The following is a 25746-nucleotide window of genomic DNA, read 5'->3' on the forward strand; positions in this document are numbered from 1 at the left end:
AAAAAAGATAAACCCTGATGCATCTATGAAAAGGACAAGACTTGCTCACCTTCACAGCATGTTGGAGACCCTGGCATCTGATCCTGTATCACTATGTTCAGGGCATTTAGGGAACATGTCCTCTGTAAGCTTTTCCTTTGCAAGAAGCCAACCAAAAATCTCCAGTTGTTTCACACAGATGAGGGGCCAGATTGCAAGCTGCCTGTTACTTGACACAAAGATGGCTTTCTGCTCAGGATAAGCAGGGGTTTAAAAACCACTACAAGATTTTATTAAGGGGTGAGACCAAAAAAAGGGAGCGATTGCAAGAAAAAATGGAGGGCAACAAAATATCTGTGCTGTGGATTGAGGGCAGATACCTACACTTTCTGCTTTACAAGCTGGATGAGCAGGGAAGCAGGTTTTCCCCAGGTACCACAGTCAAGCTTATTACAAAGGTTACAAATGGCTGGAACAAGCTTAGAGCTCCTGGGACAACCAGAATAAAAAACAGCCTGTGAAAAAGCCTCAGTTTGTCAGGTGCTTGAAATGACATTGCTCAAAAGCTGGTGCTGGGAAGACATTTCATTGTCAACCTCAAGCATACACATGTCAGGAAAGACCCCCAAATTCTGAGATTACATCCTAGGACTTTTAAGCCAAAAGCAAATAAACCCCACAAGAAATAATAAATATTATGGATTTAGGCTTTTCCTCGCTGTGCCTCAAAGTCTTCAGGAACTGTGTTTTAAAGCTTCTCGTTCCACTTAAGACTTTTGTACTTTTAAACAGAACTGAAAATCCGGCGACCATGGAGGCTGAGGCACTGGAAAAACCCATCACTGAGCTCAACAACACAGCCACCAGAGTTGACAGCCCTCAAGTTTAACTTCAGAGAGCAAAACGTAGAGCCCGTCTTTGTGAACATTTGTATTTTCGGGGGGGCATTTAGAAAATGAAGAAAGCAGAATATAGCCCCAGACGCCTGATCCCCCAGTGATCCAGTAACAAATTCAGGCTGCTGGACTTTGCATGGGAGCGGACGAGTCCTCATGTGCTCTGTCCTACCAGCTCCACTTGGGATAACCTTCTGCAAGGATATTAATGATAAGCTGGGAACGGGAACATTGTTAAACAGCCACAGTATTGGGGCAGATGAAGTCTGCTCGGATTCATGGCACCATGGATTAGAGGCATACGCTTTAGCTATTCATGGTGCACACCAGACACATGCACAGAAACGCTGTGACAGCTTGAGTTGTTCAGCGGGAGAAATCATATTTGAAACAGCGCGTCAGGTTTTGATTAAACTGGCAATTAAGCAAGCAAGGAGCAACATGCCCTGGGGTTGCAGAGATGATAAGCCAGTTTCAAGACAAATGGCCAAATCTTTAGGTAGTGCAAACGGCTGCGACTTCGCTGCCTTCAGCAGGGCTGTACCTTTCCATGTGAGCTGCGGATCCAGCCCTCTCCTGGGGGCCTGGGACACAACTGGTGATATAAATGGTAAAGAACTGCTTTCAGCTGGGAAGAAGCCACTGTGCAGGGAGGCAAAAATTGACACTCTATACTTATTTCTAATACAACACAGGGGGTTGCAACACAGTGATGGGCCGCCAGCAACGACCCTCATCCATGTCGGCCTCCTCTCTCAGTTGTCGCTAGGCTTCTTTACTAGTGGCAGCAGGGCAAAAAGGGAGATGGGAAGATGAGCAGATACCTGGCATTACCCTCTAACCACCAGAAGCTGGTAAGGGTCTTCGACCCTATTTATAAAGTTTGGCCCATTCACATACTTTTCTGAACCAAAATAACACAACTCAGTGGACTGATGTGTCTTACATTTTCAATGGGACAAAGGAGAACTTAGCAATTCTACCATAATCTCCCCAAGCTGATGATCATCTACTGAAATTTCATTGATCTCATCTATAATGACCTCCTATTGAGTAGAAGTTTTCGAAGATGAAGAAATCAGGGTCATTTGAGGTTAGCAGTCCTACTGCTCAAATTTTAGCTAAGAAAATTGTCACAGGCAAATTAATGCACTGGCAACATCAGAACTGATCAGTATGGGTAACCAAAGGATAGGCTGCTGTCAGATAGTGATTGTGTAGACACACTTTGATGTCAGCAAACCCTTCTTGATCTGGTCCACATTTCCCAGTTTTAGACCAAAGGTCCAGAATTCAATTTAAAATACTATCAATACAGCACTAGCATGGACTGAAAAGAGCACGCAATGAGCTTACTGTGGAGTGCAATGAAATGAGAAAATACCATGACCATCTGAGGATGCAACCTATGAGTTAGCTAGAAAACAGTGAGCATCCAAGCATTCCAGGAGAGACTGCAGTTGGAGAAGGAGAGCCCCACAACATCTATCGGAAAAGCAAGCCTGTGCTCCTAGGAAAGCAGGAAATCCAGAAAAAAATTCAGCCCACCTCAGGAAGATGCAGGACCTAGATACATTCCTGCCTCTCATCCAGAGAGATACCCTGGAAAGGCACCAAGGCTAATTTTTAACCGAAGTCATCTGTGCTTAGCTCTGCAACAAACTATGGCCTCGTAAAAAAGGACATATTCACAGTTAGCTCTGCTGGCCACCTCTCTGTCACGCCTCTATACTCTTGGCATTTGACATTTTCAACCACATCATGCATGTCTCATCTCGCCTTGCTGGTTTGTTGTTAGTGTGATTCACCCGACCATCACAAAATCTGGCACACGATGCACCCCCTGTTAAATGCCAACCCCTCCATGCAAGCCTGAAGCTGAATCTCAGCCCTTGCATCTAGCAATACAGATGAAATACACAGCTTCATCTTAGTATGTAATTAAACACTGGAGAATTCTAGTTAACTTTGGATATGAAATGCAGCTAGGGTGAAACACTAAGGTTTGCTCCCTATGCACAGTTAAGGCGTTGATTTTTATATAGACAAATATGTCACCACTGAGCATAGTTACAATACCTATCCTGATACGAGATTTATGAAGATACAAGATTCCACCCCAGAATTGCAAATAAATCAATCACCCAGTAATTCACTTGGCGCGCTATCTCCTTTCCCCCCAAAAGCAAAATACAGGATGCGTGATTGATCTTCCTACCCAGCGATCAGCAAACTTAAGACTCTCCCTGGTCAGTTCAGGAAGGACTGCCAAGATTTTCCAACATTTGCCACCTGCAGAGGACAGTTATGAGTTACGGAAAAAGGCAGAGTATGAAACAGCCACAAAATAGCTACAGGGACGGCTAGAAAGGACAGGGAATATTGCTTGTTAGACCCCCTCTAGGTAGCTAAACCACAGTTTCTATGCTTGGTCTCAAAATGCAGTGAGTCCAGGGTACAGGGCTCAAAACAAAAACAAGAAGAGCTTTGTGTTGCTCTGGCAGGGCTGAGGGGCCATAACATGAGTCCAGACCAGTGCTGGTCACAAAAACCTGCCCTCTGAATGAAGCCATCATGTGCAAGGATCTATTTTTATCGTGACCTGGAATAAAAAGCCAAAATTTCTATAGGATTGTGACTTTCAAACAACGCTGACTCAAGGGTCACCAAATCTTTCATTTCCATAGAACTATTTTTTTTTTCCTTGGGTAAAACTAAAAAAGTTCCATGTTAAACATAACAATAAAACAATAATATAACAACAATGTAACATTACTGATGACAACAGCAGCATCCCAAAGGCTTGCTTTGATATTTTCCTGCAAAAAAGGGGCAAGTTCCCACAAAATATTGTGATTCTATATCAATGGGACATTTTCCAACAACAACAAAAAAAAAATCATTCTACGGACAGCTGTTTGGTGTGCTGTAGTGTAAATGTACAGTTTTCTACATCTAAGCCCCAGGGTGGTATGAAAAACCTTCAACCTTAACAGAGGAGGAGGCTGACAGCAGTAGTGTCCCAATTATCACCATTTGCCACCTGAATGACTCCTCTCCGGCCTGCGAAAATCTGCTTCTGAATTTCCATCAGGCTGATGCTCTCTCCTCTTCAAAGCACTGACTGCACGTGGGAACATCAGAGGTTGGAAACCAGTACCTAACAAATCAAGACAGTCTAATGGTGTCAGAGTTAGGACCAAATCTTTACTTCACTGCAAACCATAGGAAAATTGCTTAATTCAGGAAACCTGCCCTTTCTCTCACAGTCTTGCTGCCTCATTTTGGTACGGTTTTCCTTTTTCCTTTCCTTTTAAGCTTAGTATTGGCCATCTGATGCTGTCCAACAGAGCCAAGGACCTTCGCTCCTCTGCCAAAGCCGAACCAGTCTTGCCTAGAGGATCCTACGGGAGGGAAAATAGGTAAAGGCACAGAGGTGCAGAATCAAATTAATTAGGTCTGCAGAACATCTTGATGTCTGAGTAGAGTCAGGGAAGCCTACCAAATGCTCAGAACATGTGCACTGCTTGGGACAGCTTCATCCAAGGAGAAAAAAACCTCTTCTGTCTGTAAAGCTACCAAGTATGCCCCTGTCTTCCATGAGAATAAATGTATATTTAGTTAAATCACCTTGGCAACTGAGACAGCTTGCAAATCCTACTTTTTCAAATTTATCTAATCAACGTGCAAATATCTATCTATATATACACACATGTGCACATACATATATATATAAATACATATATAAAAACGTGCACGATTTACTGTTCATAGTACTTCTTCTAGCAGTAGCTTCAGATGACTCTATGCTCAGTGTTTGATTTCAGCTGCTGCAAGATGAAGTCTGAATACCAAACAGGCCTAAATAAACATCTCAGAGGCACAGGTATGGCTTTTACCAAGCCAGCAACCATCTGACCTGCCCTCCAAATGCCTGCGCATGAGAACCTCCCTAAGGAAGCGAGATGAGGTCTTTCTGGAGAAGAGTCACTTCCCCGGGACATGGCCATTGACTTCAAGTAGGGTTTTTAATCTGCTGAAATTCAGAAACAGGGCTAATGTTGACCTTGAAGTACTGTCCATACAAAAAGCACCAGTGTTTTTCAATAGATAATGAAACCAGGTATATAAAAATCCAGTTAGACAAGATGAATTTTTTTTTTTAATGCTTTCAAATTGTCTGAAAGATTTTCTTTTCTAATAACTGGATCCAGTTTTCAGGCATTCAGTACAGCAATCTTTACATTGTTAATAAACACATTTGTCTAATGAATATCTTTTAGCAATCTTGCCTGTAATTCAGGAAACCCAAGCACAGCTGAGATAAAAATAAGCACATACTAAAAGCTCAAATTGAAGAAAAAAAAAATCAATTCAAAGTTAAATTACCCATCTTAAATTTCAGCATAAAGGCTACTAGAAATACAGAGTTCTTGAACTTCAATTAATCTTTAGCTATTAAGCCAGAAGGGAAAAAGATTCTTCAGAGTATCAAATGGGAAGCTGCAAAGAACTCTGATCAGCTTGCGGACGGACGTCACTATCGCTTAAACTCCCATTCTCAGCTCTGTTGGGCTGGTTAACTCATGCTTGTCTTAGACTCCTTTGGGTTTCTGTTTTCCAGTCATCTGTGTGTGACTGCCCGCATGTGTGTGGCATACATTTTCCAGCTTCACTTCTCAGGGATTAATTGGCAGAAGTGCTTGTCATGGTTAAATAATTTTATTTAATTTGCACTGTGTGAACATATTTGGGCAAAAGGGAAAAATAATTAAAATTTAATTACTTTTTTTTTTCCCCTTTATAATGAGAAACAGTTGCATTCCTTGGAGACACAACTGGGAATAGAACATCACTCAGTTTTATTGTTAAATATGCAATAATAAAAAAAAAAAAAAAAATCAATGATCAATTTCTTGTAGTAGACTGACAAGCCCAGGATAGGTAAAACAGATCTCTAGAATCAACGACAACTGAAGCTTATAAAGATACCTAGGGGACAAGATAGCATCAACATCCTATGGAAACATCCAAAGGACTTTCTTACACATTTCTAAACAAACAAACAAATAAATAAATACTTTTACAAAAAGGCTAAAAGATGTCTCTTCAATGAGCCATGCCAGCAATGGGAAATGCCACCTTTAGTGATAGGCCAGAGTCTCTGCCATGCATGTTAAGGGATTTCCTAAAACTTGACAAGCTCTCCTTTTTTCTAATTTCAGGCAAAAATATTCATTTGTTTTCTGTGGCTTCCAAGTGGAAATAAAACTGCCTAAGCCCCCCTCTCCCCTTGATGTCATCTCTCTTATACATGGTCAGCAGAAAACGGTTTGGCTTTATAAAAGAAAGTAGAGGAGGTGAATCAAGCAGCTACTGGAGGTGTATTACTATTATTTGTGGCTCTGTGATACACAGAGCTGCTTCTCCTGGAGTCCCTGGCTCTTTCCTAGGTCCGTCTTCAAACTACTACTGTTTAAAGACCTCACCTGCAGCCATCCACAAGCCTCACATTTTCCTGGGCTGCTTGTTTGATACCAATAGCCTCAGAATTTTTTTGACACACTCCACAATGGCTAACAGGCAACCTCTATGGCAAGATGTACCCACAGAGGTGCATACGCATTCTTGGACAGCCCAAAACACTACTGCCTCTGCTCCCGCAGAAGATCCTCAATGCAAAGATGGCTCCTCTAAGCTTCTCCACCAAGGAAATAGGTCACATTACAAAGTGACTTTGGAGGAATCAGGTTAGCACCATGATGCTAAACAGGTCTCTGCAGTCCATGCACAGAAGCAAGAACCATGTTTAAACATCACGTCGCAAGTTGTGGATAAACCTCGTGTATTCGCAAGCCCGTCTGTTGCTTCTGTATCCACAAGGCTTCCAGGGAAGATGAATTAAAGAAATGCACCAATGCATGCTAGATTTTTAATGATTATTCCTTTTGCAGATTAAAATCAGCTTTCAAATCCGAGCAGGAAGAGGACAGTCAGGCCACTGTAACAAAACCTTCATCTGAAGAGGACCAGCTTTTACAGCTCTGGATCTACTCACTAAAACAAAGACATTCGTCACTGATCAATGTCAACTAAGTGTAGAAAGAAACTTTTCACATCATTTGCCCCCAACCTAGAACTCACCATAAGGGGGAAATTTAATGAAACACGTAAAGGCCATGGTTCAACAAGGCGATGCTTACCTCCTTCAGTGTGCAAATCAGGCTGCATGGAAATCAGCAGCGCAAACCTCCTATTGGCACTACCCTACACCAGTTAGCCCCAAAGATGTTTTGACATCATTTTGCCTAATTTGAATCTTTTTTCTTTCGTTACTGCTGATGCATACACTGTCAACTATGATGAGGTGATGACTTCCAAACATGCACAAGATCACTGTGGTCACAAATTACAGTGTAAAGGGAAGAGAGGACTTCCCAAGCCTTCCTTGATACATACCCATTTTAAGGTTTCTGCTCTCCAATGAAAAAGTGAGAAAGAGGGGGTAATATGTCTACTGTCACAGTGCTTAATCTAATGAAACCACAGCCTTGATAAAGCCTCTCTCAGGTGGTCAATAACCATAAAGAAATGCCTGAAGGTAAAGTTCATGCAAAATACCATAAAACGTGGTGTTAGAAAAAAAAAAAAATCTGACAGCATAGTATTTCATTTGAATTAAGACATTTTTAGTGCAGTCAATTTATATTTGCATATTAAGAATATGTCAACCTCTTTCCATCAGAGTTTGCCAGTACATTTTGACATGAAAAAATTGGTGTAACAACACTCTTAATACAATTAAGTGTTATTTACCAAAGTGCTTCTTGTATCCTCTACAGTTCACTTCCCTGCATTATCACCTTTTTTTTTTATCCAGTGTAAATACAGGCTCCTTTAAAAAAAGGGTGGGAAACAAAAGGCAAAAGAACCAAACCAACAATCAGAAAATCCATTTGGAATTAAATCTTCCAATACCTTATGGAAAAACTGCTGGAATGAGTTTTTGGCCTTTCCAATGGACAGATGTTCTCAACGAGAAAATTAGAACTTGATGACAAACTCCAAGGTTTAAATGTCACTCCCTACCACTCTGGTTCAAATAAAAATGGAAGTGGCATTAAGAGAGCAATATGCAAGCTCCACAGACTGGTAATTTCTTCTAACTAAAAAGCAGCGTTTACAGACACATTTAGTGACACTCATCATAAAGTACACATCTGAAAGTAGAAGGCTTTCTTGGGTTTAGTGCCCAGAAAGTTATTTTCTCACTGTTAGTGAATTATTTGCTTTCTCACTCTACTCAGGAATTCACCACTCCACGTAACAAATTTCTATCATCTTTAAAAAAAAAAACCAACAAAAACCTCAGACCTACCAGTAACTCCCACAGAAGGCAACTGTGAGCACCGTCTGAGCAAGGTGCAGAGTGCAATTCAAGAAGCACATTTTTGACTTTTTACATATGATGCAAAAAGGACTTGCTGGCTGGGCAGTGCAACAAAAAACATTTATAATGCGAATATTATTTTACCTCTTTAATACTGGGAGAGAACATCCACCCAAGCAAAGCACTCCGTGAAGTGATGCACTGATTGTCTGGGTGCCTTTCTGGAAGGTACACTTTAGTTAAAGTCAAGTCATTAGGCTCAGTACAAGAGGAAGCGGATGAAATCCAATCGAATGCATTACAGAGGTCAGACTAAATGAGCTAATGGTCCCTTCTGGTCTTAAAAAAATCTATTAATCTAATTTAATTCTCTGTTCTAGTCTTCATACCAGAGTCAATTTAAACTCATTTATATGAAAAGAACACATCACGGCAGCCTTGCACAACACACCATGTTCTGACTATGCAGTTTTTGGCTACCCAAAAGCTTCATTTACTTCCCACCGAGCTCAGGAGGAGGCTTTGTTTATCCATAAAGACAGCTTATATTTACAAGCAAGGCACCGGGCAGGGGCACCTCTCCCAACATAATGTTGGATGAGTCTGCACCTTAAACTGTACAAACCAACCAGAAACTTTCCAGAGTACTTTCCACCTTGGCTTGGTTTTTGGGTGCTGGCATTCCTCATCCTGATACTTGCTGTGGTGAAGAGCACAACACTTTTATCAATAAAATCTGTTCCAGTCACTCCAAAGATATTTCTTGTGAATAACTTGCAACACAGTATTGCACCAAGAAAATACTTGGCAGTCACTGTCCAGCAAGAAAAGCAAGCACTTACATGGAGAAGTCCAAAAATATTCATTGCTGTTAGTTCCTCAAGTGTATACACATGCTCCCATCAAGCAAATAGATTTTATTACCCCTCTCTCTCTCAAAAAGTCAACTTTTTTTCTTCTCCATGCAGCCTTCCCCTGGTATTTCCCTCCTCCTGGACCCTCAGTGTTCACATTAACATTACCAGTCATTTGCTTACTTCAGCAGTACAAAAACCACAAAACATCACATGAATTCAGGCTGATTGACCTTAGTGAGCCACAGCATCCTTCACACATGCCTTGGATAGAGGGAATAATTTAACACAGCCAGAGGGGCAACTGAATTTGAGGCCAACACACTGGGGCTCACAAAAGCTCTTCTTCACATGGTATGTCGGAAAACCCCTATGAATGGACTAAGAACTTCTCTGCTGGCATATCTATACTTGATGCCACCTCTACTTTTTCTCTCTGGTGCAGCATACAGTCGGCCCTTTCCCTGACTCCATTCTAAACATCGACAAATGAAAAAGAATCACAGAGCTGCCTAATGCCTCATCTCTCCAATGGCTGGGTTAATTTATTCCGGCTATTTGAGGGAAGCATGAATGGCACCCCAGTAAGCCAGCTCAGACTGGTATAAAGGCAGCTGATTTTCCAGTCTTCTGTCGTGGCCAGCGTTTAACTTCTATAGTTTTCAGCTCTGATGTTTATTTGCTTTTCTTCCCCCTCCCTTTTGAGCCTTAAGCAGCTGGTATTCTGTGAGAATACAGAACCGAGGAACTACGTAACATGAAACATGCTTATTCAGTGCCAGTCTTTTTAAACTGAATCCCATGTTTCAGTGAAATTTGCCTTAAGTCCTGTTTCTTCTCAGCACATTTTAATCAAGCAAAAATCCTATTTACAGTGAAGAAATCCCATTACAGCGAACAACCACTACATTGTTTTAATGGACACATCTCTTCCACCTAAGCCTTCATCATCTGCTTTGCCTTCCAATCATGAGCACACCCTTAAAAAAAGAGCCTTTTCAACACAAAAATGTAGGGCAGATATTGCAACTCAAATTCATATGGATATTCACTATTTGTTCCAGTTTACAATTTATATTTATATATCCTCTTTGGATACTTTAGACACATATAAGAAGGTCAAAAAGCCTTTTGCTGACAAAATGCAATTCCTTCCAAGGCAAACAAAATTCACTGAGGACTCGCTCCTGAATCCCCTAGTCCAAACTCCCACCAACTTCAGAGGATTTGTCTGAATAATGGCTGAGCTGAAACTCCCCAGAAGCTTTTTCATTATATCAACCTTTACTCATGCATACCTGGCAGACTCACCCAAAAGAAGTGGACACTGTTGTATTCTTGTTTTTTTCACAATCCAACTCTCTCGATTTAGCATGGTTACTAACGCCAAAATGCACTTTGAGAAGGTATGCTTCAAAGTGCCTATTATCTTTTTTCTGGGATCTACCTATCTTCCCCTGTCAGGCTGCTGACAGCATGGCCAACTAGCATTTCACAGCCCTTTGTGGTTGCTCCCATTTCACCCATGGAGATCTTCAAACTAGGTATCAAGATTCTTTTTGTACCTTCAACCTAAATTCCCTTCCTATAAGCAGTCCATCAAATCCAACCCTACTGTGAGAGTTCAGCTGGATTTCTGAGGATAAGGTTGACCTTTACATTCCTTGTGTATACCTCCAGTACTTTTTATGAGCACAGTTATACCTTAGGAGTCTGGAAAGTTGACTTGCTGACACATCTGAAGGATGGGGAGATGCTAAGGCCATCACCACAACTTCCTGAAGCCAAGGGAAGGCTCTATAAAGCCTCCCCATTAAAGTTTCAGTAATTTTGTAGCTTACTCCTAAAGAGCTTTTTATTCCTATTTAACGTGAGTATCAAGGCCAGCAGTATGAAGGGCATCCAATGCATCCTCTGCTTGCTTTGACTCTAAAGCAGAATATGGCAGGGCATCCACACCTGCTTTTTTGGCTTTATTGGTTAAAAAAAAAGAAAGAAAACCTGGCATGGAAGCACTGCAGAGTGCTGGCGGCATCGAAGAAGTTAATTAGCAACATTGAACTAGACTTCAGGAGACGAGTCTTAATAAGTGCTGCTAAAAATATTACAGCAGTCATTTCCAGAACAAACACAATCAGTGGCAGACGAGCGAGGAGAGCGATCCAGACCCATGAGCTGCCATGGTGGAGGTATTTTCAGTGGGGAGCAGGAATAAAGGCTGCTCATTTTAAAAACAGAGTAGGAAAAAAATAAGCTGGCACATGAAGAAAGCATCTGGGACCCCACATCCCAAGCCAGGCTAGTGGCTCTGCAGCCAGGCCAGAGCAGAGCTGCAGGGAGCAGAAGGTGGTTGTGCCCCCAGCCATGAGGAATCAGGTGCACAAATATAATCCAAGCTAAAAGGGTAATGTCTTGAGAAGAAGCCTGGCAGTTTATAATCCTGTTTTGGGGTGGGAGGAGAGGAGCTGTCAGAGGCAACAGCTCAAAAATGGAACATCCTGGAGTATCTTGCCAGGGCTAAACCCCCAACCCTGTGCAGACCCCCATTGCTGCACACAAGCCAGCAAAATCTGCTGGCCAAGGTATAAACGATGCATTCATCGCTAGAAAACGTGTAAAAATCCAGCACTTAAAAGCTGTCTCTGGTACATGATGCAGTCCCTTCCTCCTGCAAAAGGCAGCCTTGGACATTTGCTACACGTCGCCTCTCACTCCCTGCCTCTGGCAAACAGCTCAGACCCAAAGGGCTGGCACACTCATAGCTGTGTTTGGTGCAAAGTATTTGCATCAGACTGATAAGTTGTGGTGGATGTCAGCGTGACAACCTGGTGGTCTTGAATGTAACAAAACAATTAATCACAACTCCAGGCTGGTTCTTCAAGTCAAAGAACTTGCTGCAGAAGAGGAAAAGCCGCTATCCTTCATACGCACTTTATGCTTTTTTCCCCTATGCAATCACCCCGCTATCTTCAGTAGTACATCCCATGCTCTCTGCCAGGAACAGCCGCCTCAGCTTTTCAGACACGTTCTTGGCAAGGTGCTTTCCCCCTCCTGGTGTTTGGCAGGATTACGAAGTGCCGAAGTCTCTGGCCTCCTTTTGTTTTGAAGCTTGAAAGTGAAGTTTAGCTTAATCACGTTGTCTCTTGCTGTCCTTCGCCTACTGCAACCATCCTGGCTGCCCACCAGCCCAGTCCCCAAGCAATCGAGCCCCCACTTGTGAGCCCATGGGAAGAGGACCCCAGCCCATGGATATTGGCTGTGAATTCACAGCATGCAGGGCGTACCGCAGGCTCCCGTTTGGTGTGCAAGGATAACAACTGATCTCCAAAGAGGATACAGCAGTATCCCAGTTGAGCTGCCAGATGGGTTAGGTCTGCTGTAGCATTTTCTCAGGCTAGCTCAAATAGGTGATTCGTAGTAGGAGCAGTGACTCAAGGAAGAGGAGGGCTCCTCCACCTCCATTTGGTAAGGCTATCTCCTGTTTCATGGTCCTACTGAGAGAAGTACATTTTCATGTAGGAGGAGGGAGCAACCACATATTTATTCGTACTGGAGAAGCACCGAAGGTACTCCCGCTGTGCTAACCAAACAGTATTAATATTTATGAAATGTTCCACAAAGGGAACGTTTTGAAGCTGAGGAATTTTGCATTTTTTAAGGATATTTTGTGAAAAGGTAGAGGAAAGAGCTCAAACTCCCGCTTTCCTGACAAAAAGCAGAAATCCCTAATTCCAGAAAAGTGTCCAGTGGTATGATACCTTTTAATAATTTTTTAATCAAACACTGCTTTACAAAGAGGGAAAATTTAAAACAGGATGAAAATGAAGAGACAGATCAGGCCTCAAAATGAGGAACAAATGCAATTCTGGATCCCAGAATACCCCAGGTAGGAGAAACACCCTCCTGTCCTTCAGAGCTTAAGGCACCAGCTGTCCAGCAAATGTAGGTTGAGATGCCAGCTTTGTTAGAAAAGATGAAGAGTCTCTGTGCTGCTTTCTTCACCTCCAAACTTAGACACGTCTTTCTATCTTAAATAGCAAAAAGGGACTGAAATATTTATAGAATAAATGGGGCACGCATATATGGGCAAATATTAGAGGATAAAAGCCAGGGCCCCAGTCACGATACATGTTTAGCAGAGGCTGCTGAAAGCAAGCGCTGATCTCCCTGAAAACCTCCAGCAATACTGTGCAACCAGCAGCTGTCACTGTAAGCAACGAAGAGGAACAGGAGCCAGAGAGCTAGGGATGCTCCTAGATGGGAGGAAAACAACTGGAAAATAAAAACACAGGAGAAGGTGCAATTAAACACTCAGCAGCTCCCTAAAAATGGCCTCTGTCCGCCAGGAGAAGCTGCTCATCAGAAAGGCTCTGCTGGCCTTTTAAAATGCAGCCTGAATTCAACTTCAGAGCTACTAAGCGTGGCTTATCACAATGGGATCTGGAAGCGATGGCAATTCATATCCTGTGCACAAGTGGGTTTTAAGATGCAGCAGCCCTTTCAATGCATTTCCCAGGCCAGGATGTAGGGCGCTGAAGGCGAGCAGCGCAGGAAGCCGCTTTCAGCTACCTATTAGCACGTGACAGCTTTGAAACGTTCAAGATCCTCTGCCCACTATCCACATTACTCAGCTGTCAAAGGAAAGGCCTCAGACTTATGATGTGAAAATTACATTTTAACGAGGTGTCATATGTGTTTAAAGTTCTTATTCATCACTGTACTGCCACATCTTTTACCCAAGACACAAATGCACTTAATTAGCATATTATAAGGACAGAGGGTTCACCTTATCTGCATTGTAAAACTGCCTTAGGAAAAAAAAACAACACCACCAACCAACCACTCTTACTGAATAAATGGTTGCAATCACATGTCAAGAGAGCATCCCCAAATATTTAACAAAATGTGAAGGATAAAAGTCTGACATGCACCCTCTGAGTTTTTTAAAATATCACAGGTATGGAAGGAAGCCTCATATCACATTTGATTACTGGACTGGCAGTCCGCAGTGTTAATATGCAATGTAGGGAAGCCGCTTAAGCACAATGAGGCTGCATTAGAAGTCCTGTATCATATCACTGTCTTCCTTATGTATTGGACATATTTATTTATTAACTTCATACATCTATTAAACACCCCACATTGTAATGCCTGGGTGTCCTAGACTAATTTAAAAGGGAGGAACAAAACATCTCCTGAAAGTAGATCTGTATTTCCCACATCACTGGGAATGGCTGCCAGGACATCCAAGTCCCAGACAACACAGAAGGATCCTCATCCTGGTTTGAGTCCTTCGCTGGAGTTCTTCACTGCTGAACTACAGGACAGGCTCCAGTCCCTACCCTGGTCTAAGTGCTCAGCCAGCATACCCGGAGCCCCTGTAAGAGAGCTGCCAGCGCTGGCGTGGGGCACCTCAGGCATTTAAAAGAGAAAACTTTCTTCTTCTGGTCTCCCTGCCGCCCAGGGACCCTCCCCCTGCCGGTTCCCAGCCAGGAGCCGTCACTGCCCGGGGAGGTGCAGAGATGCAAAGCCAGGAGCCCTGTGTTTGTATGCAGCACGGCGCCGGGAAGCGGGATGGGAGCACTTTACCTTTTTGGAGAGGAGGATTTGTTGATATTTTCTTGAATTTGTTTACGCAGACTGTATCGCAAGTGGGTGATGATTAAAACAGGTAACTCTAGTGAATATTAAAACTGATTAGGTTGCAGAAAATTTTTCATTCTGTTGATAGAGTCTTTCGCTTCCCTCTCTGCACATGCCTACTGGGGCACATAAAAAAAATAACAACCTGAATACCTTTCTGGGTTCAACTTCTTGAAGAATGCTATGGAAAATGCTGCTAAAGTGGCAGAGCTATTCTCACTATCACTTCAAATTAGCAAATTGAAAAGCAGCTACACAGAAATAACCCAAAAGCTCAGGAGCATTTATGGAAAATCATCCTCCAAAAAACTCATTTAAAGGCCAAACAGCTCAAAGAAAATATGCTTCAAAGGCTTTTGGTATTCTCAAGTTCACTTCTTGAAGGTAGATATTAATGACAGGTTCCCTGGGATTTGCAGGCACTGAGGAGCGTTTGCTTTCAAAACTGCTTCAGGGATAACTGAAAACAACCCCAGACAAAAGGGAAAAAAAAAAAAAAAAAGACCAGGGCAAATCCTTAAAATGCAGCTTTTCCCACTTCTGAGAAAAATGAACAATTGCTTTTAATTCAATCAAGAGCTCTGAATTGCTTCTAGATCAGCTGAATCCAGCTTTGTGCCTCACTTAAGACTTCAGAATATTTTGTCTTCCCTGGTACCTTCAGCTGCTACAGAAGCTGAGCACAGAAACTTCTGGGTTTGACACTCATTTACTCTGAGGAGTAAAAGCCCATTTTTTCAAACAGCGGGTGAGAGAAGCTCTGCGACAGTGAAGATCTCAAATATGTACCAAACCTACAGGCACAAACAGACCTTTAATTAAAACTCACAGAAAATATTTGATCACTGTGAAGAGTGAGAGGATGTGGTCCCTGCCTTTCCTATATGCTAAGCGACGCCTGCCTCCTCTCATTTTCCCTGCACGATTTGGGAACAGACTGAAAATGTTTGATTCTAAGTGAACTGGAGCTCCTAGCACCTGTTTTTTATTTTAAATATCCTTGAAATGTATGATACCAGAGACTTCAAATATGTTTCTGGCTATTTAGGTAGCTAAATATATCACTTTTCTTGTTACGATCAATTTTTGGTTTTAAGGGCTCTTCTCCTAAAACTTCACCCTTAATTGTTTTTTAACAACCCATTTGTTTGACCCATCAATTTTACAATCTTTCTTTTATTTTCTAATTAAGCAGATATTGTTTACATATTTTGCTACTCAAACTGTAACCCCATGGAAAATGGCTGCATTGAACATTGCCTTGCTCTAAACACACAAACACTGGTGATTTTGGAAGAGAAGAGGGGAAACTCATATCCACAATCAATTCTGTAAAAAAATAACTAAATAATCAAATAAAAATATCCCGGGTCTTCTGCTTTCCATCGGCTCCTGTTCTGCTCTTTGGTGGAGGAGCTGGGTTTAAGCCAGCCATATATTTAGTATTACATATAAAGCAATGCAGCATGAAATTTGGCGCTAACCAGAAAATGTGTTGCACTGAACTTGGAAGTAAAAGACTCATGCAGACCTGGTCTCCTCGCTCTTCTCTGCAAAAAAACCCTGGTGTCAGGCAAGTGTTTGCTCACCTATTCAATTCAAAATCAGTGCTTCTGTTTGACTGACTTGTAAAATGATGTTCCCGCTAATCAGGCTGTGCAGGTAACGGAGCAGTAAACTCCCTCGGCAAAGGTATTTTTCTTCACTTTGAAATGCCTTGGCCTATTTGAGCTGCCTCATCGAGAATTTCACTTGCTGTCAGAGCAGTCCTCTCAAAAGTCCTCTAAATGTGCAAAATAGTGAGGTAATGGGATCCTTATGCATTTCTGCCAAAAAGGAAATCATGGCAATTTTCAGAGAAGAGAAACTCATGTAAAATTGAGCTTTGTGCCCACATTACAAAGCTATCAAAAATTGCTTGAAAGGAACGTTAGAGAAGGCTCACCAGATTCCCTGACGCCAGCTTAACCCTCTCGTTTCCATCACCTAAAGCCAAAAATTCCTTCAGCTTTCCATCTGAGGCACTGGAGGATTTTAAATTCTCATCCAAACATGAGTGAAATTAAAGGGGCTTCAAACCAGAGTGATGCAAGGACAGATCAAATCCTTGCACTTCACAGACTTTCAGCCCTCTGCAAGATTTTCACCTGCTCTCCCGTCTTACCAGCTTAGACTGGGAAAAAGGCAGGAATAATTTCCTTTTTTATAGGAAAGAACAAAATCTGTGGTTTTCGCTGATTATAGCTTTTTTTTATTAAAGATGCTATTACTGACAATGGTCACCACGTGAAAAAGCGGCAGCAGAGAGTCTGCTGTAATACTGGAAATAACTCACTGGAAAGGAGAGAAACTCTGTGAAATAGAAGGGATGCAATTGATTTTCACTCCTCGGGGATAACCAATAGCTCACAAATTGCTCTGCTTCACTCCACCACTCAGAAAGTACATGCTCATCATTAAGTTGGGAGAGTGAGAAGTATTACTTCATTTTTTGTTCATCTGAAATCTTGCAGAGGTCAACACCATTGAAAACATCCCTGCTTCTCTCGTAACAGTCACTAGGTTTTGTTCATCTGCCTCCTCAAGATTTCCTTTTCCTCTTCCTTACATTTTTGTATAAAAATGAGAAATTCACTGCCATTTTACTACTTTTATTCCACCCTTCCCCAGATTTTCATATCCACAGTTTCTTTCAGCATCTCCTGATCCATATTTTATATGGATAATGTGCTGCACACAGGAAAAGAAAAAGAAAAGCTCAGCAACAGAATCCTCTCCACTTCTCTTACGCAATCTGAAGACCTGAATCTACTCATCCACTTCCAAGTTTCTCCTTAACAAAAAAGAATGTTTTGGGAATAGGTATGTTAGGAATCAAATAGTTTACTATACTATACTAATTCTGCCTTTCCTCTTACTTTTTCAGCCCTTCTGACATACAGAGTCCACCGCAGAGGAACTACCTGGTAGCTATGACTACACTGCGCGCAGCAGTGGCCATTTAAACATGACTGAGCAAAGGCTGTTTGGAAATTCTTGCACTGTCCAGTGAGTTTGACCACAATCTAGGCTAAGTCATGTTACTAATAAAATGGCAACTGTGAACATAATACTTGCAAAATGATGAAGAACTTGGTAAAGTTAAGTGAATATAACCCAACTAAGTAATTACTGGCATAATTTCTAACAGGAAAAAAGGTGGAAAAGCTGGGAATCCTCTGGGGACCAGACACTCCTCTCTTAGAGAAAGTATAATAAGGCACAGTAAGTCATGAAAGGCTTTAAAAAAAAAAAAAAAAAAAAAAAGAGGCACCTTTAAAGAAAAGAAGCCAACAATCTGGAGGATTTTGTTGTCGATTCCCTGCCTGACTCAAGACACACACTTGTGGGTGCATGCTCACGTATGCAATTAGCAGCGGCTTCCCTAAACAGCCCAAACTCCCCCATCTTAATGGAATGAAGTCATTTAAACTGGCTGGCAGTTTTCCCCCAGCTGTTTGCAGCAACAGTACCTCCCATGCTTTGTTTTGCCAAAATTCTTGCAGAAAGGAAGATATCTGGTGTACGGAGGAAAACTCAATTAAGGAGAAACAGAGAACTGGAACAGGCTGCCCAGGGGGGTTGTGGAGTCTCCTTCTTTGGAGATATTCAAAGCCCGCCTGGATGATGTCCTGTGCAACCTGCTCTGGGTGAACCTGCTTTAGCAGTGGGGTTGGACTAGATGATCTCCTGAGGTCCCTTCCAACCCTTGCCATTCTGTGAGATCCCTGTGATGCGGACAAGGCCGTAGACATTTGGAGACTGTTTCAGGTTAGTTACGGGTAGTACACTCCTTTCTCCATTTCATTTCAAACTAAGATTAAAAAAAAATACTGTGCACATATTAATGTCAGAATATCTATCATAGGTCTTGTGGTGGGGCTTAATTTACAGAAACACAGGCAGATCAGTAAGACAGGAGTATGTTAATTTTACATCGTATCTGCAAGAAAAACAGAAAGCCCGATTCGGATTTTGGCTTGGTATTAAAACCCTTACCTGCTCTGCTGTCCAGTGGGCCAAAATCCAAGGAATATTTCACGACGTGATAATTGTTCCACACGTAAAGGAGGTTGTCCCGGGGATTATAATCCACAGCAGCAATGTACTGGTAGGAGTTTGGGAAGGGCACATCCACCATGCTATCCTTGCTTTGGTCAGTGTTATATATGTAGTCTATTTTATTCCCTGTGGCTTCATTGTCGTCATCTTCATACACAGACTTCACCACGTATAAAATCCCACAGATCATGAAGGCGTTAGAAGCTGACCTCTTGTCATAGGCAGTATCCCACGTCCCTTCAATCCTTAATGTGTAAGGGTTTAACTGGCTAATGACTATTTTGCCATTATTTTGTTCTGTTGCATAGATTACCCACAGCCCGTTCTCATCCACAGCCAGGTCTATATCAGACTTGCCCCCCCAGCGGTAGGGAGAGGTGTCATGGTAATTCGCATTAGCTATAATAGCCTCCCCGCTTTTTATCCTTGTCCGCAAGTCAAACTTGACTATGTTCCTGGTTCGTTCCTTGTTGAAGAACAAAGCCCCATCGTATACCACGAACCCTGTGCCGTCTACCCGGTGCGGGAGCTTGTAGGTCGTGGTTGGCCTTCCGGCAATGAAGTCATCCTTGGAGGAGTACTCCGTCAGCGTGTCCGTCCGATACGGTGTCCAGGGCATGTAGTAGATCTTGTCGGATGCCTGCAGAGGGTCCTTGCACCAGGCACCGGACTGGTGGTCAGATTCGAATAAGTGTTCACTCTGGTATACTCCTTTCAGCAGTCCAGGGCAAAGAAAAACTGACAGAGGGGGAAAGAATTTAAAACAAAAAAACAAAGTTAATGACAATCCAGGGTGGTTGGCCCGAACATCTCAAGAGCTTCTAGTTCTGGAGCAGAGGACACTTGAGATCAGAGGAAACCCAAGAGTAATTCTTTGTAGCTGGAGACTAGCCTTCCGAATGGCCATATCTCTAGAACAAGATTTGCTCCACTAAACTGATTTTTTTTCCCCTGCTTTTTCTGTCAACTGTGGCTCATTTTCTTATTGCTTTTCAAATCTATTTTTACAGGTGTACTTACTTGGACCGCTTGCCTTTGTAAACTCTGAAATGAATATGTGCCCCCAAAGGATTTCTGGGTTTGTATTTCCAGATTATATTCTGCAGTGAATCTGTACCTAATGGGTGAAGGGGTAAACTCCTGGGGAATTGATCCACATATTTATTTCAACAGCCCACAGAAGAGTGGCCTAGAAATGGAAATAAGAGAAAGAAATTCCCATCCTTACAGCCCAAGCGATATTACATATTTAAAGGGTACCAGTAGCAACGCAGAGGCGAATCCCTTAGCAACTTAGAAGAGCATTTAAAGCAAAGGGAACAGGGGGGAACACCCATCTACAGATCTGTAGTATAACTAGAAATGAGACTTTCAAAGCTGCTACGGGACACATGAAACATGCAGTCCACACAATTAAAAACGAATGATGTATGGATGCTGAAAGGAAAAGACAAGGAAGGAAGGAAGGAAAAAAGGAAAGAAGGAAGGAAAAGAATAAAGTTCACTGGAGAGGAACCCAAGGTCTAGATTTTAATCAGTTAAAAAATGTCCTGTTAAATATAGTAGTAATTCAAACTTAAAAACATATACCTTCTATTGTTACATGAGAGGAGCACAGAGGAGCGGTTTGACTAACCGGGGTGCTTTGCTGCTCAGACTTCGGGGGGGGCTGAGAGGGGCCAGGGCATGCCCAGCACCCAGGAGGAGGCTCGGACGGCGCCCAGCTGACCTTGGCATCATGGGAACACCAACGTCAAAAGGCCAGCCAGCTGGATGGGGAGACAAAAGGAGGCATGCTCCGGAGCAAAACTGGCTCACTCGGCCCTTGTCATCCCCAGTAGCACCCTCCTGACCTGGAGGTGCTGCACACACTTCAGGGGGAAAATGTTTGTTGGTTATTTGTAATGTTGATCTCCATTGAGAATGAGTAGTACAATAACCACGACGATGGGATGGGCAGCAGGGAGGCGTGAAGAGGTATCCCACCACACACTTCTGGTAGCGCGAGGCTGGCAGGCGGGATCCCGCGTTCACCCTCCCTGCTTGGAGCATAACCAATTAGTTTTGGAAATGCAGAAATTGGTAATATCCACTGGAGAGCGAGACAGGAAGAAAATCAGATTTAGTAACTGGTGTAAAAGTATATTGCTCTATTGGAATCTAAGTAACCACCCAGTGTTGTTGATAAAGGAGTGCCGTTTCCAAGAGGCTTTTATGGCATGATTAGGTATACTTAGGCACATACATATGTATGCACACTTTACAAATTCTTTGGGGCAGGAGAAGAGTGAATTATCTAAACCTTAGAATAGAAATTTTATGAAAAAAAAGTGGCACTGGTAAAAACTTTTCAGCAAAAATGAGTTATCTGGTGAAGTTGAGCAGCAGAGATACTAAATAAACTTCAACAAAAAAGTAGTGAGAATTAATGACAAAGTATTTCAACTAAAACGTTAAACTGTTAAATAACTTAGCCTATACATAAGTAAAATATATATATAATTTGAAGGTATTTAATTACCTTTTTGTTCCACTTCTATTGTAGAGAGAGAGGTAAAGAGAGAAAGGAGAAAAGAGAATAGATTAATGGTACTGTATTGGCCAGGTACTTTTCTTTACCTCTTTCATATGAAAAGGAAGCTTCATTAATTTACTTCAGTATGTGAACATTTCATATATATATATATATATAAAGCCTTTCCTCTGATATACACTGGATAATATGCAGATAAGATGAACAAAACACAAATAAATTTTAACTTTACAAAAATCTTTAAGAAGGAAAAAAAAAAACCAAACCCAACACTTGGGACATACCATGCCCCCTGAACTATTTGTGATACCTCGTCAGCAGCAGCCTTGGACTAGTTTCACAGAGCAAAATGAAATACCCAGACACTGAAATGTGACTGATACAGATTTATGTATAGAATAAAAACTCCAGGGAGAAACTTTATGGAATATACATCTTCATATATTTTTGCCAAAACCCTGTAAAACAGAGATCCCAACTTTAAGCAGGAGAATATCCCCTTATGACATGAACCGAGAACTTAGGAGTCAAATGAAGTCCATTGGTGGATGTTCGCAGAGTCCTGTCCTGTGTCTCAGGGAAACAAGCTTTAGTAGGACTTGGAAAAAAACATTTAAAATATTGTAATACTTCTATGATTTATGAGATCCCAAAGACTTACAGTGTTAATGAGTTAGAAATATCTAAGCACTATCTAAAAAGCCCATCCCCAGACCTTGCTGGATATTTTAATGTGAATTATTCACCATGCATAATAATTCTGCTGGAGAGGCTGTGCCCCTTCTGACAAAGCCCCTTGCAGTCAGAATAAATAAAGGCAGTGCACTTAATAATTGCTAAACTCTCAGTACCAGTTTCTATAGCTAACAACCTCCTGCAAGAGGCCTTGAGGGCCCTCATCCAAAAGCCCCCTGTAGTTGTGACACAGACCCCTTCTTCTTCCAGCGTGGTGGGGCCCCCAAACTTCTTCTGCAACCCCAGCCCTGGGGGTTGCTGGTTCTGAGGGGCCTCTTCCCCGAAGGTGTAGGAGAAGACAGGCCCCATAAAATATCACTGAGGGAGAAGTGAGAACTTGCCAGCAAAAGAGTATGGTTTTGACAGCTGAGAGATCTCTGTTCAGAGAAGCAAGACAGGAATGCAAAGGTATGCACACACGCTTTGTTTTTGCTTGCCCAGAGTTCATCCAGCCCCTTCCAGACCGAGACACTTGCCAAGTGACTGTCCTCCAGTGCTGGGACTGCAAACCCCTTTGCATTCAAAAGTCTCATTCACTTGGATGGGAAACTTCAGGCTCAATGGAAGAACGATTTCAGGGCAAGACTGCAAATGCATTGGCTAGACGTGTGGATCTGCACTTTGCAGGGAGGTGTACATCCAGAGCCAACTACAGCTCCCCAAATGAGTGTTTCCAAACTTAAAACAGCCTTTTTTACCTAGGCTTTGATTCAGGCTCCTTTCCACCTTATAACAGGCTAAGGTTAAAGGCAAATGTTTTTACCACATGGCTGTCAGGGCTCTAGGGAGCAGAGACGATGCATTTCAGTGCAAGCACCTGGTTTTGCAAGGGAAAGAACCAGCAGGATTAAACGGCACCAGACCCAGAAACTGGAGAAACCTGCACAGCAATTGCTCTCCCCATCCCAGGCTGTGGCTGGCCACAGTTAAGTAAAGTATTCAGAAAAACATTAAATGTCCCTGGCAAAAGCAAGAAAGCAACATGACAGATCCCCAAATGTATGGCTTCACACTGATTCTTCTGGCTGGTGGTATACTGTACCTCTGGCAGCATAGAAGGTAGTAATTTATGTTTCCAAATGAGCAAAAGCTTTTGTAATGCACTCAAACAACAGTGTGATGTTGTAAAGCAGGAAGAGAGAAGCTTCTGCAGAAGATAATATATTCACAACCAGCTGAGCTGAGTGACCTGAAGCACTGATTACCCTTATCCTGAATAGCTCATATGTGTTATTAGCGGTCAGTGCCATATCCAGCTCTCTTATAATTCCAGACATAGTATGTGTTTTGGTGACCTCCTGCATGGTGCTTTCCATTGTATGTATCCCAAATATGTATTTGCCTCCTGCTGATTTAAGACTTAATGCTTTTGAATTTCAATAATTACTCAGCTTATATTGGGACGTCATATTATTCGAATAGGTTGCTTGGGAAGCTTGGAGGATTTAGCTCATTGAGCAACGTTAAAAGGAAGGGTCTAATTAGGGTATGATTATCCCTTCAATTATGCAACATAGCACTGCAAAAATGTCTTCATAAAGTACTGGAAGAATTTTAATTTTTTTTTCCCAATTACAGACAATTTTACATCTCTGCAATGCCTGTGCCAGTCCCTAGAATTTAAATACTGCTTATAGCACAGGAGGCACCTTACCTTCCCACAGGCACCTACAGAAAAAGCACGCATACACAGTTATTTCTCTTACAGTGAGGTCTTCTGCTCCTGCTATTGCTGCACTGGAGCAGAACAAGGATATTTCATCTTGATTTCCTATGCCGGTTGCAGGCCAGTGCCATTGGCTTCAACGGTGCCAGAGGCACAAAGGAAATCAAGAACCACTTGCCAGGTCTGAGGGGAGTTACAAACAAGACTTTCCACGTACCCTGATTTTTTCCATTTCTTCAGACAGAAGAAAAAATGAGACTGATGTGCGATCATCGGCTGCTACAGTCTGCCCCTGCTGCGCCTGGGAGCTGAGCGATCAGGCAGATTCCTGCCACCCATTCAGATAAATCGCACAAACAAATTAATTAAATGCTCTTAGTACTGCTGGGTTGAGGCTCTGAAAATACACTCTTAATTTCTGGCACAATTAACACTCGAACAACATTAACTGCTCATTTTCTTACCACCACGTTGAGTTGCACTCAACTATTTAAGGCACAAGCATGCAGTGGCAGAGTCCTGTAGAGAGCTCTCTCCCTGGCGCTGCTTCAAACCCACAACAGGAGCACAAAACTCCTGGAAAAAGACGATTTGAGTAGGGGGAAAGTCAAAAGGCAATTGCAAAAGTAAGTAAAAAAGTTATGCCCTCCGCTTGGCCAGCTGGCTTTTTTCAGGACAGATGTTTAATAGCAGAATAGGTGATATCCACTCCCTGCTCCTGTCCTTCACAGGTCAAACTGATTTAATATATAGACACTCAGTGTTAAACACATAGTTAATGACAAAACAGAAGGACTGAGAAAAGAGGTTTTTGAGGCTGATCTTAGTGGCACAAGATGCAGCGTCTCAGCCATGCTGAGACTCTTAGGATGAGAGGAAATGGCCTCAAGTTGCGTCAGGGGAGGTTTGGATTGGGTATTAGGAAAAAAATTCTGTACTGAGTGGTCAAGCATTGGAACAGGTTGCCCAGAGAGGTGGTGGTGTCAGCATCCCTGGAGGTATTAAAAAAATGTGTAGATGTGGCACTTCGGGACATGGTTTAGCAGGCATGGTGGTGTTGGGTTGATGGTTGGACCTGATGATCTTAGAGGTCTTTTCCAACCTTACTGATTCTATGATTCTATCAGACATAGTCTGAAAAAACAAAGTCTGACAGGTGCCTTGCAGCAGGGCTCCTCATATGATGATGGTCTGGGATGTACAGCCTTTTCTTCCTTTGTCTAATCCCTAGACCCCAAGCTCCTCGGCCACCAGCAAAGCACCCACAACTCTATCAACCTTTGACTTGTGGGCTTCCCTATAGCACCCACAGAGAGCTCTCCCAATTTATGTGTTTCTCCCCAACACACACACACCATTTGTGGGAAGCTGCTAACCTAGCAGGGCACCCTAAAGCGTGCCCATGCAGAACCTGCTTGGAGATGAAGGTGCTTTTCTTTTTTGAAGTGGGTGCAGTTCCTCTGCTAAAAGAAGGTTAAAGTAAACAAGAGGTGTGTTCAAAATTCAGGGCACCAAAGCACATGTCGCTGTCAGACTTCCTTTTAGCTATCACAATAGAGAGCAGTAGTCTAGGCAAGTAGGCAATATACAGGCGAGGGCGGCATCTGATTCACAGCACATCCAGTGCGGCGGCTTATTGCCAACAGGGCCCCCATAGTCAGTGCTAGAGAAACACCATCCTCTAGGCTGTAAGCAAATCTGCCATTGGGTAGCATGTATTCCCAGTCACGCTAATACTAACAGGGCACACGAGGTCCTGAGCAATTTCTCTTCCCAACATCTAAAATTTAAGGAAGTTGTTGAGGTCCCTGAGGAAATGCAGCAGTTGACAGATCAGAGGCAACATGACAGGGGGGCACAGATGCTGCAGGAAGGTCATCAGCTTCTCGCTTGTCCCTCTGGTTCCCCATCCTAGCACTGAGCCAGCGAGGCTGAAGAGGACCACACTG

General features: G+C 42.6%; 1 protein-coding gene across 1 annotated transcript in view; it reads right to left on the reverse strand.

The window, feature by feature from the left end:
* ADGRL3 (adhesion G protein-coupled receptor L3) overlaps nt 1-25746 on the reverse strand; it is a 271134-nt gene that overhangs the window by 154117 nt on the left and 91271 nt on the right. The window contains exons 3-4 of the mRNA XM_035902812.1: nt 21385-21399; nt 18801-19601 (exon numbers count right to left, since the gene is read on the reverse strand). Of these exons, the coding sequence (XP_035758705.1) occupies nt 18801-19601; nt 21385-21399 (816 nt within the window). The remainder of the gene's footprint in view (nt 1-18800; nt 19602-21384; nt 21400-25746) is intronic.

Source organism: Egretta garzetta, unplaced genomic scaffold (assembly GCF_000687185.1).
Source record: "Egretta garzetta isolate BGI_Z169 unplaced genomic scaffold, ASM68718v1 scaffold89, whole genome shotgun sequence".
NCBI classification, from domain to species: domain Eukaryota; kingdom Metazoa; phylum Chordata; class Aves; order Pelecaniformes; family Ardeidae; genus Egretta; species Egretta garzetta.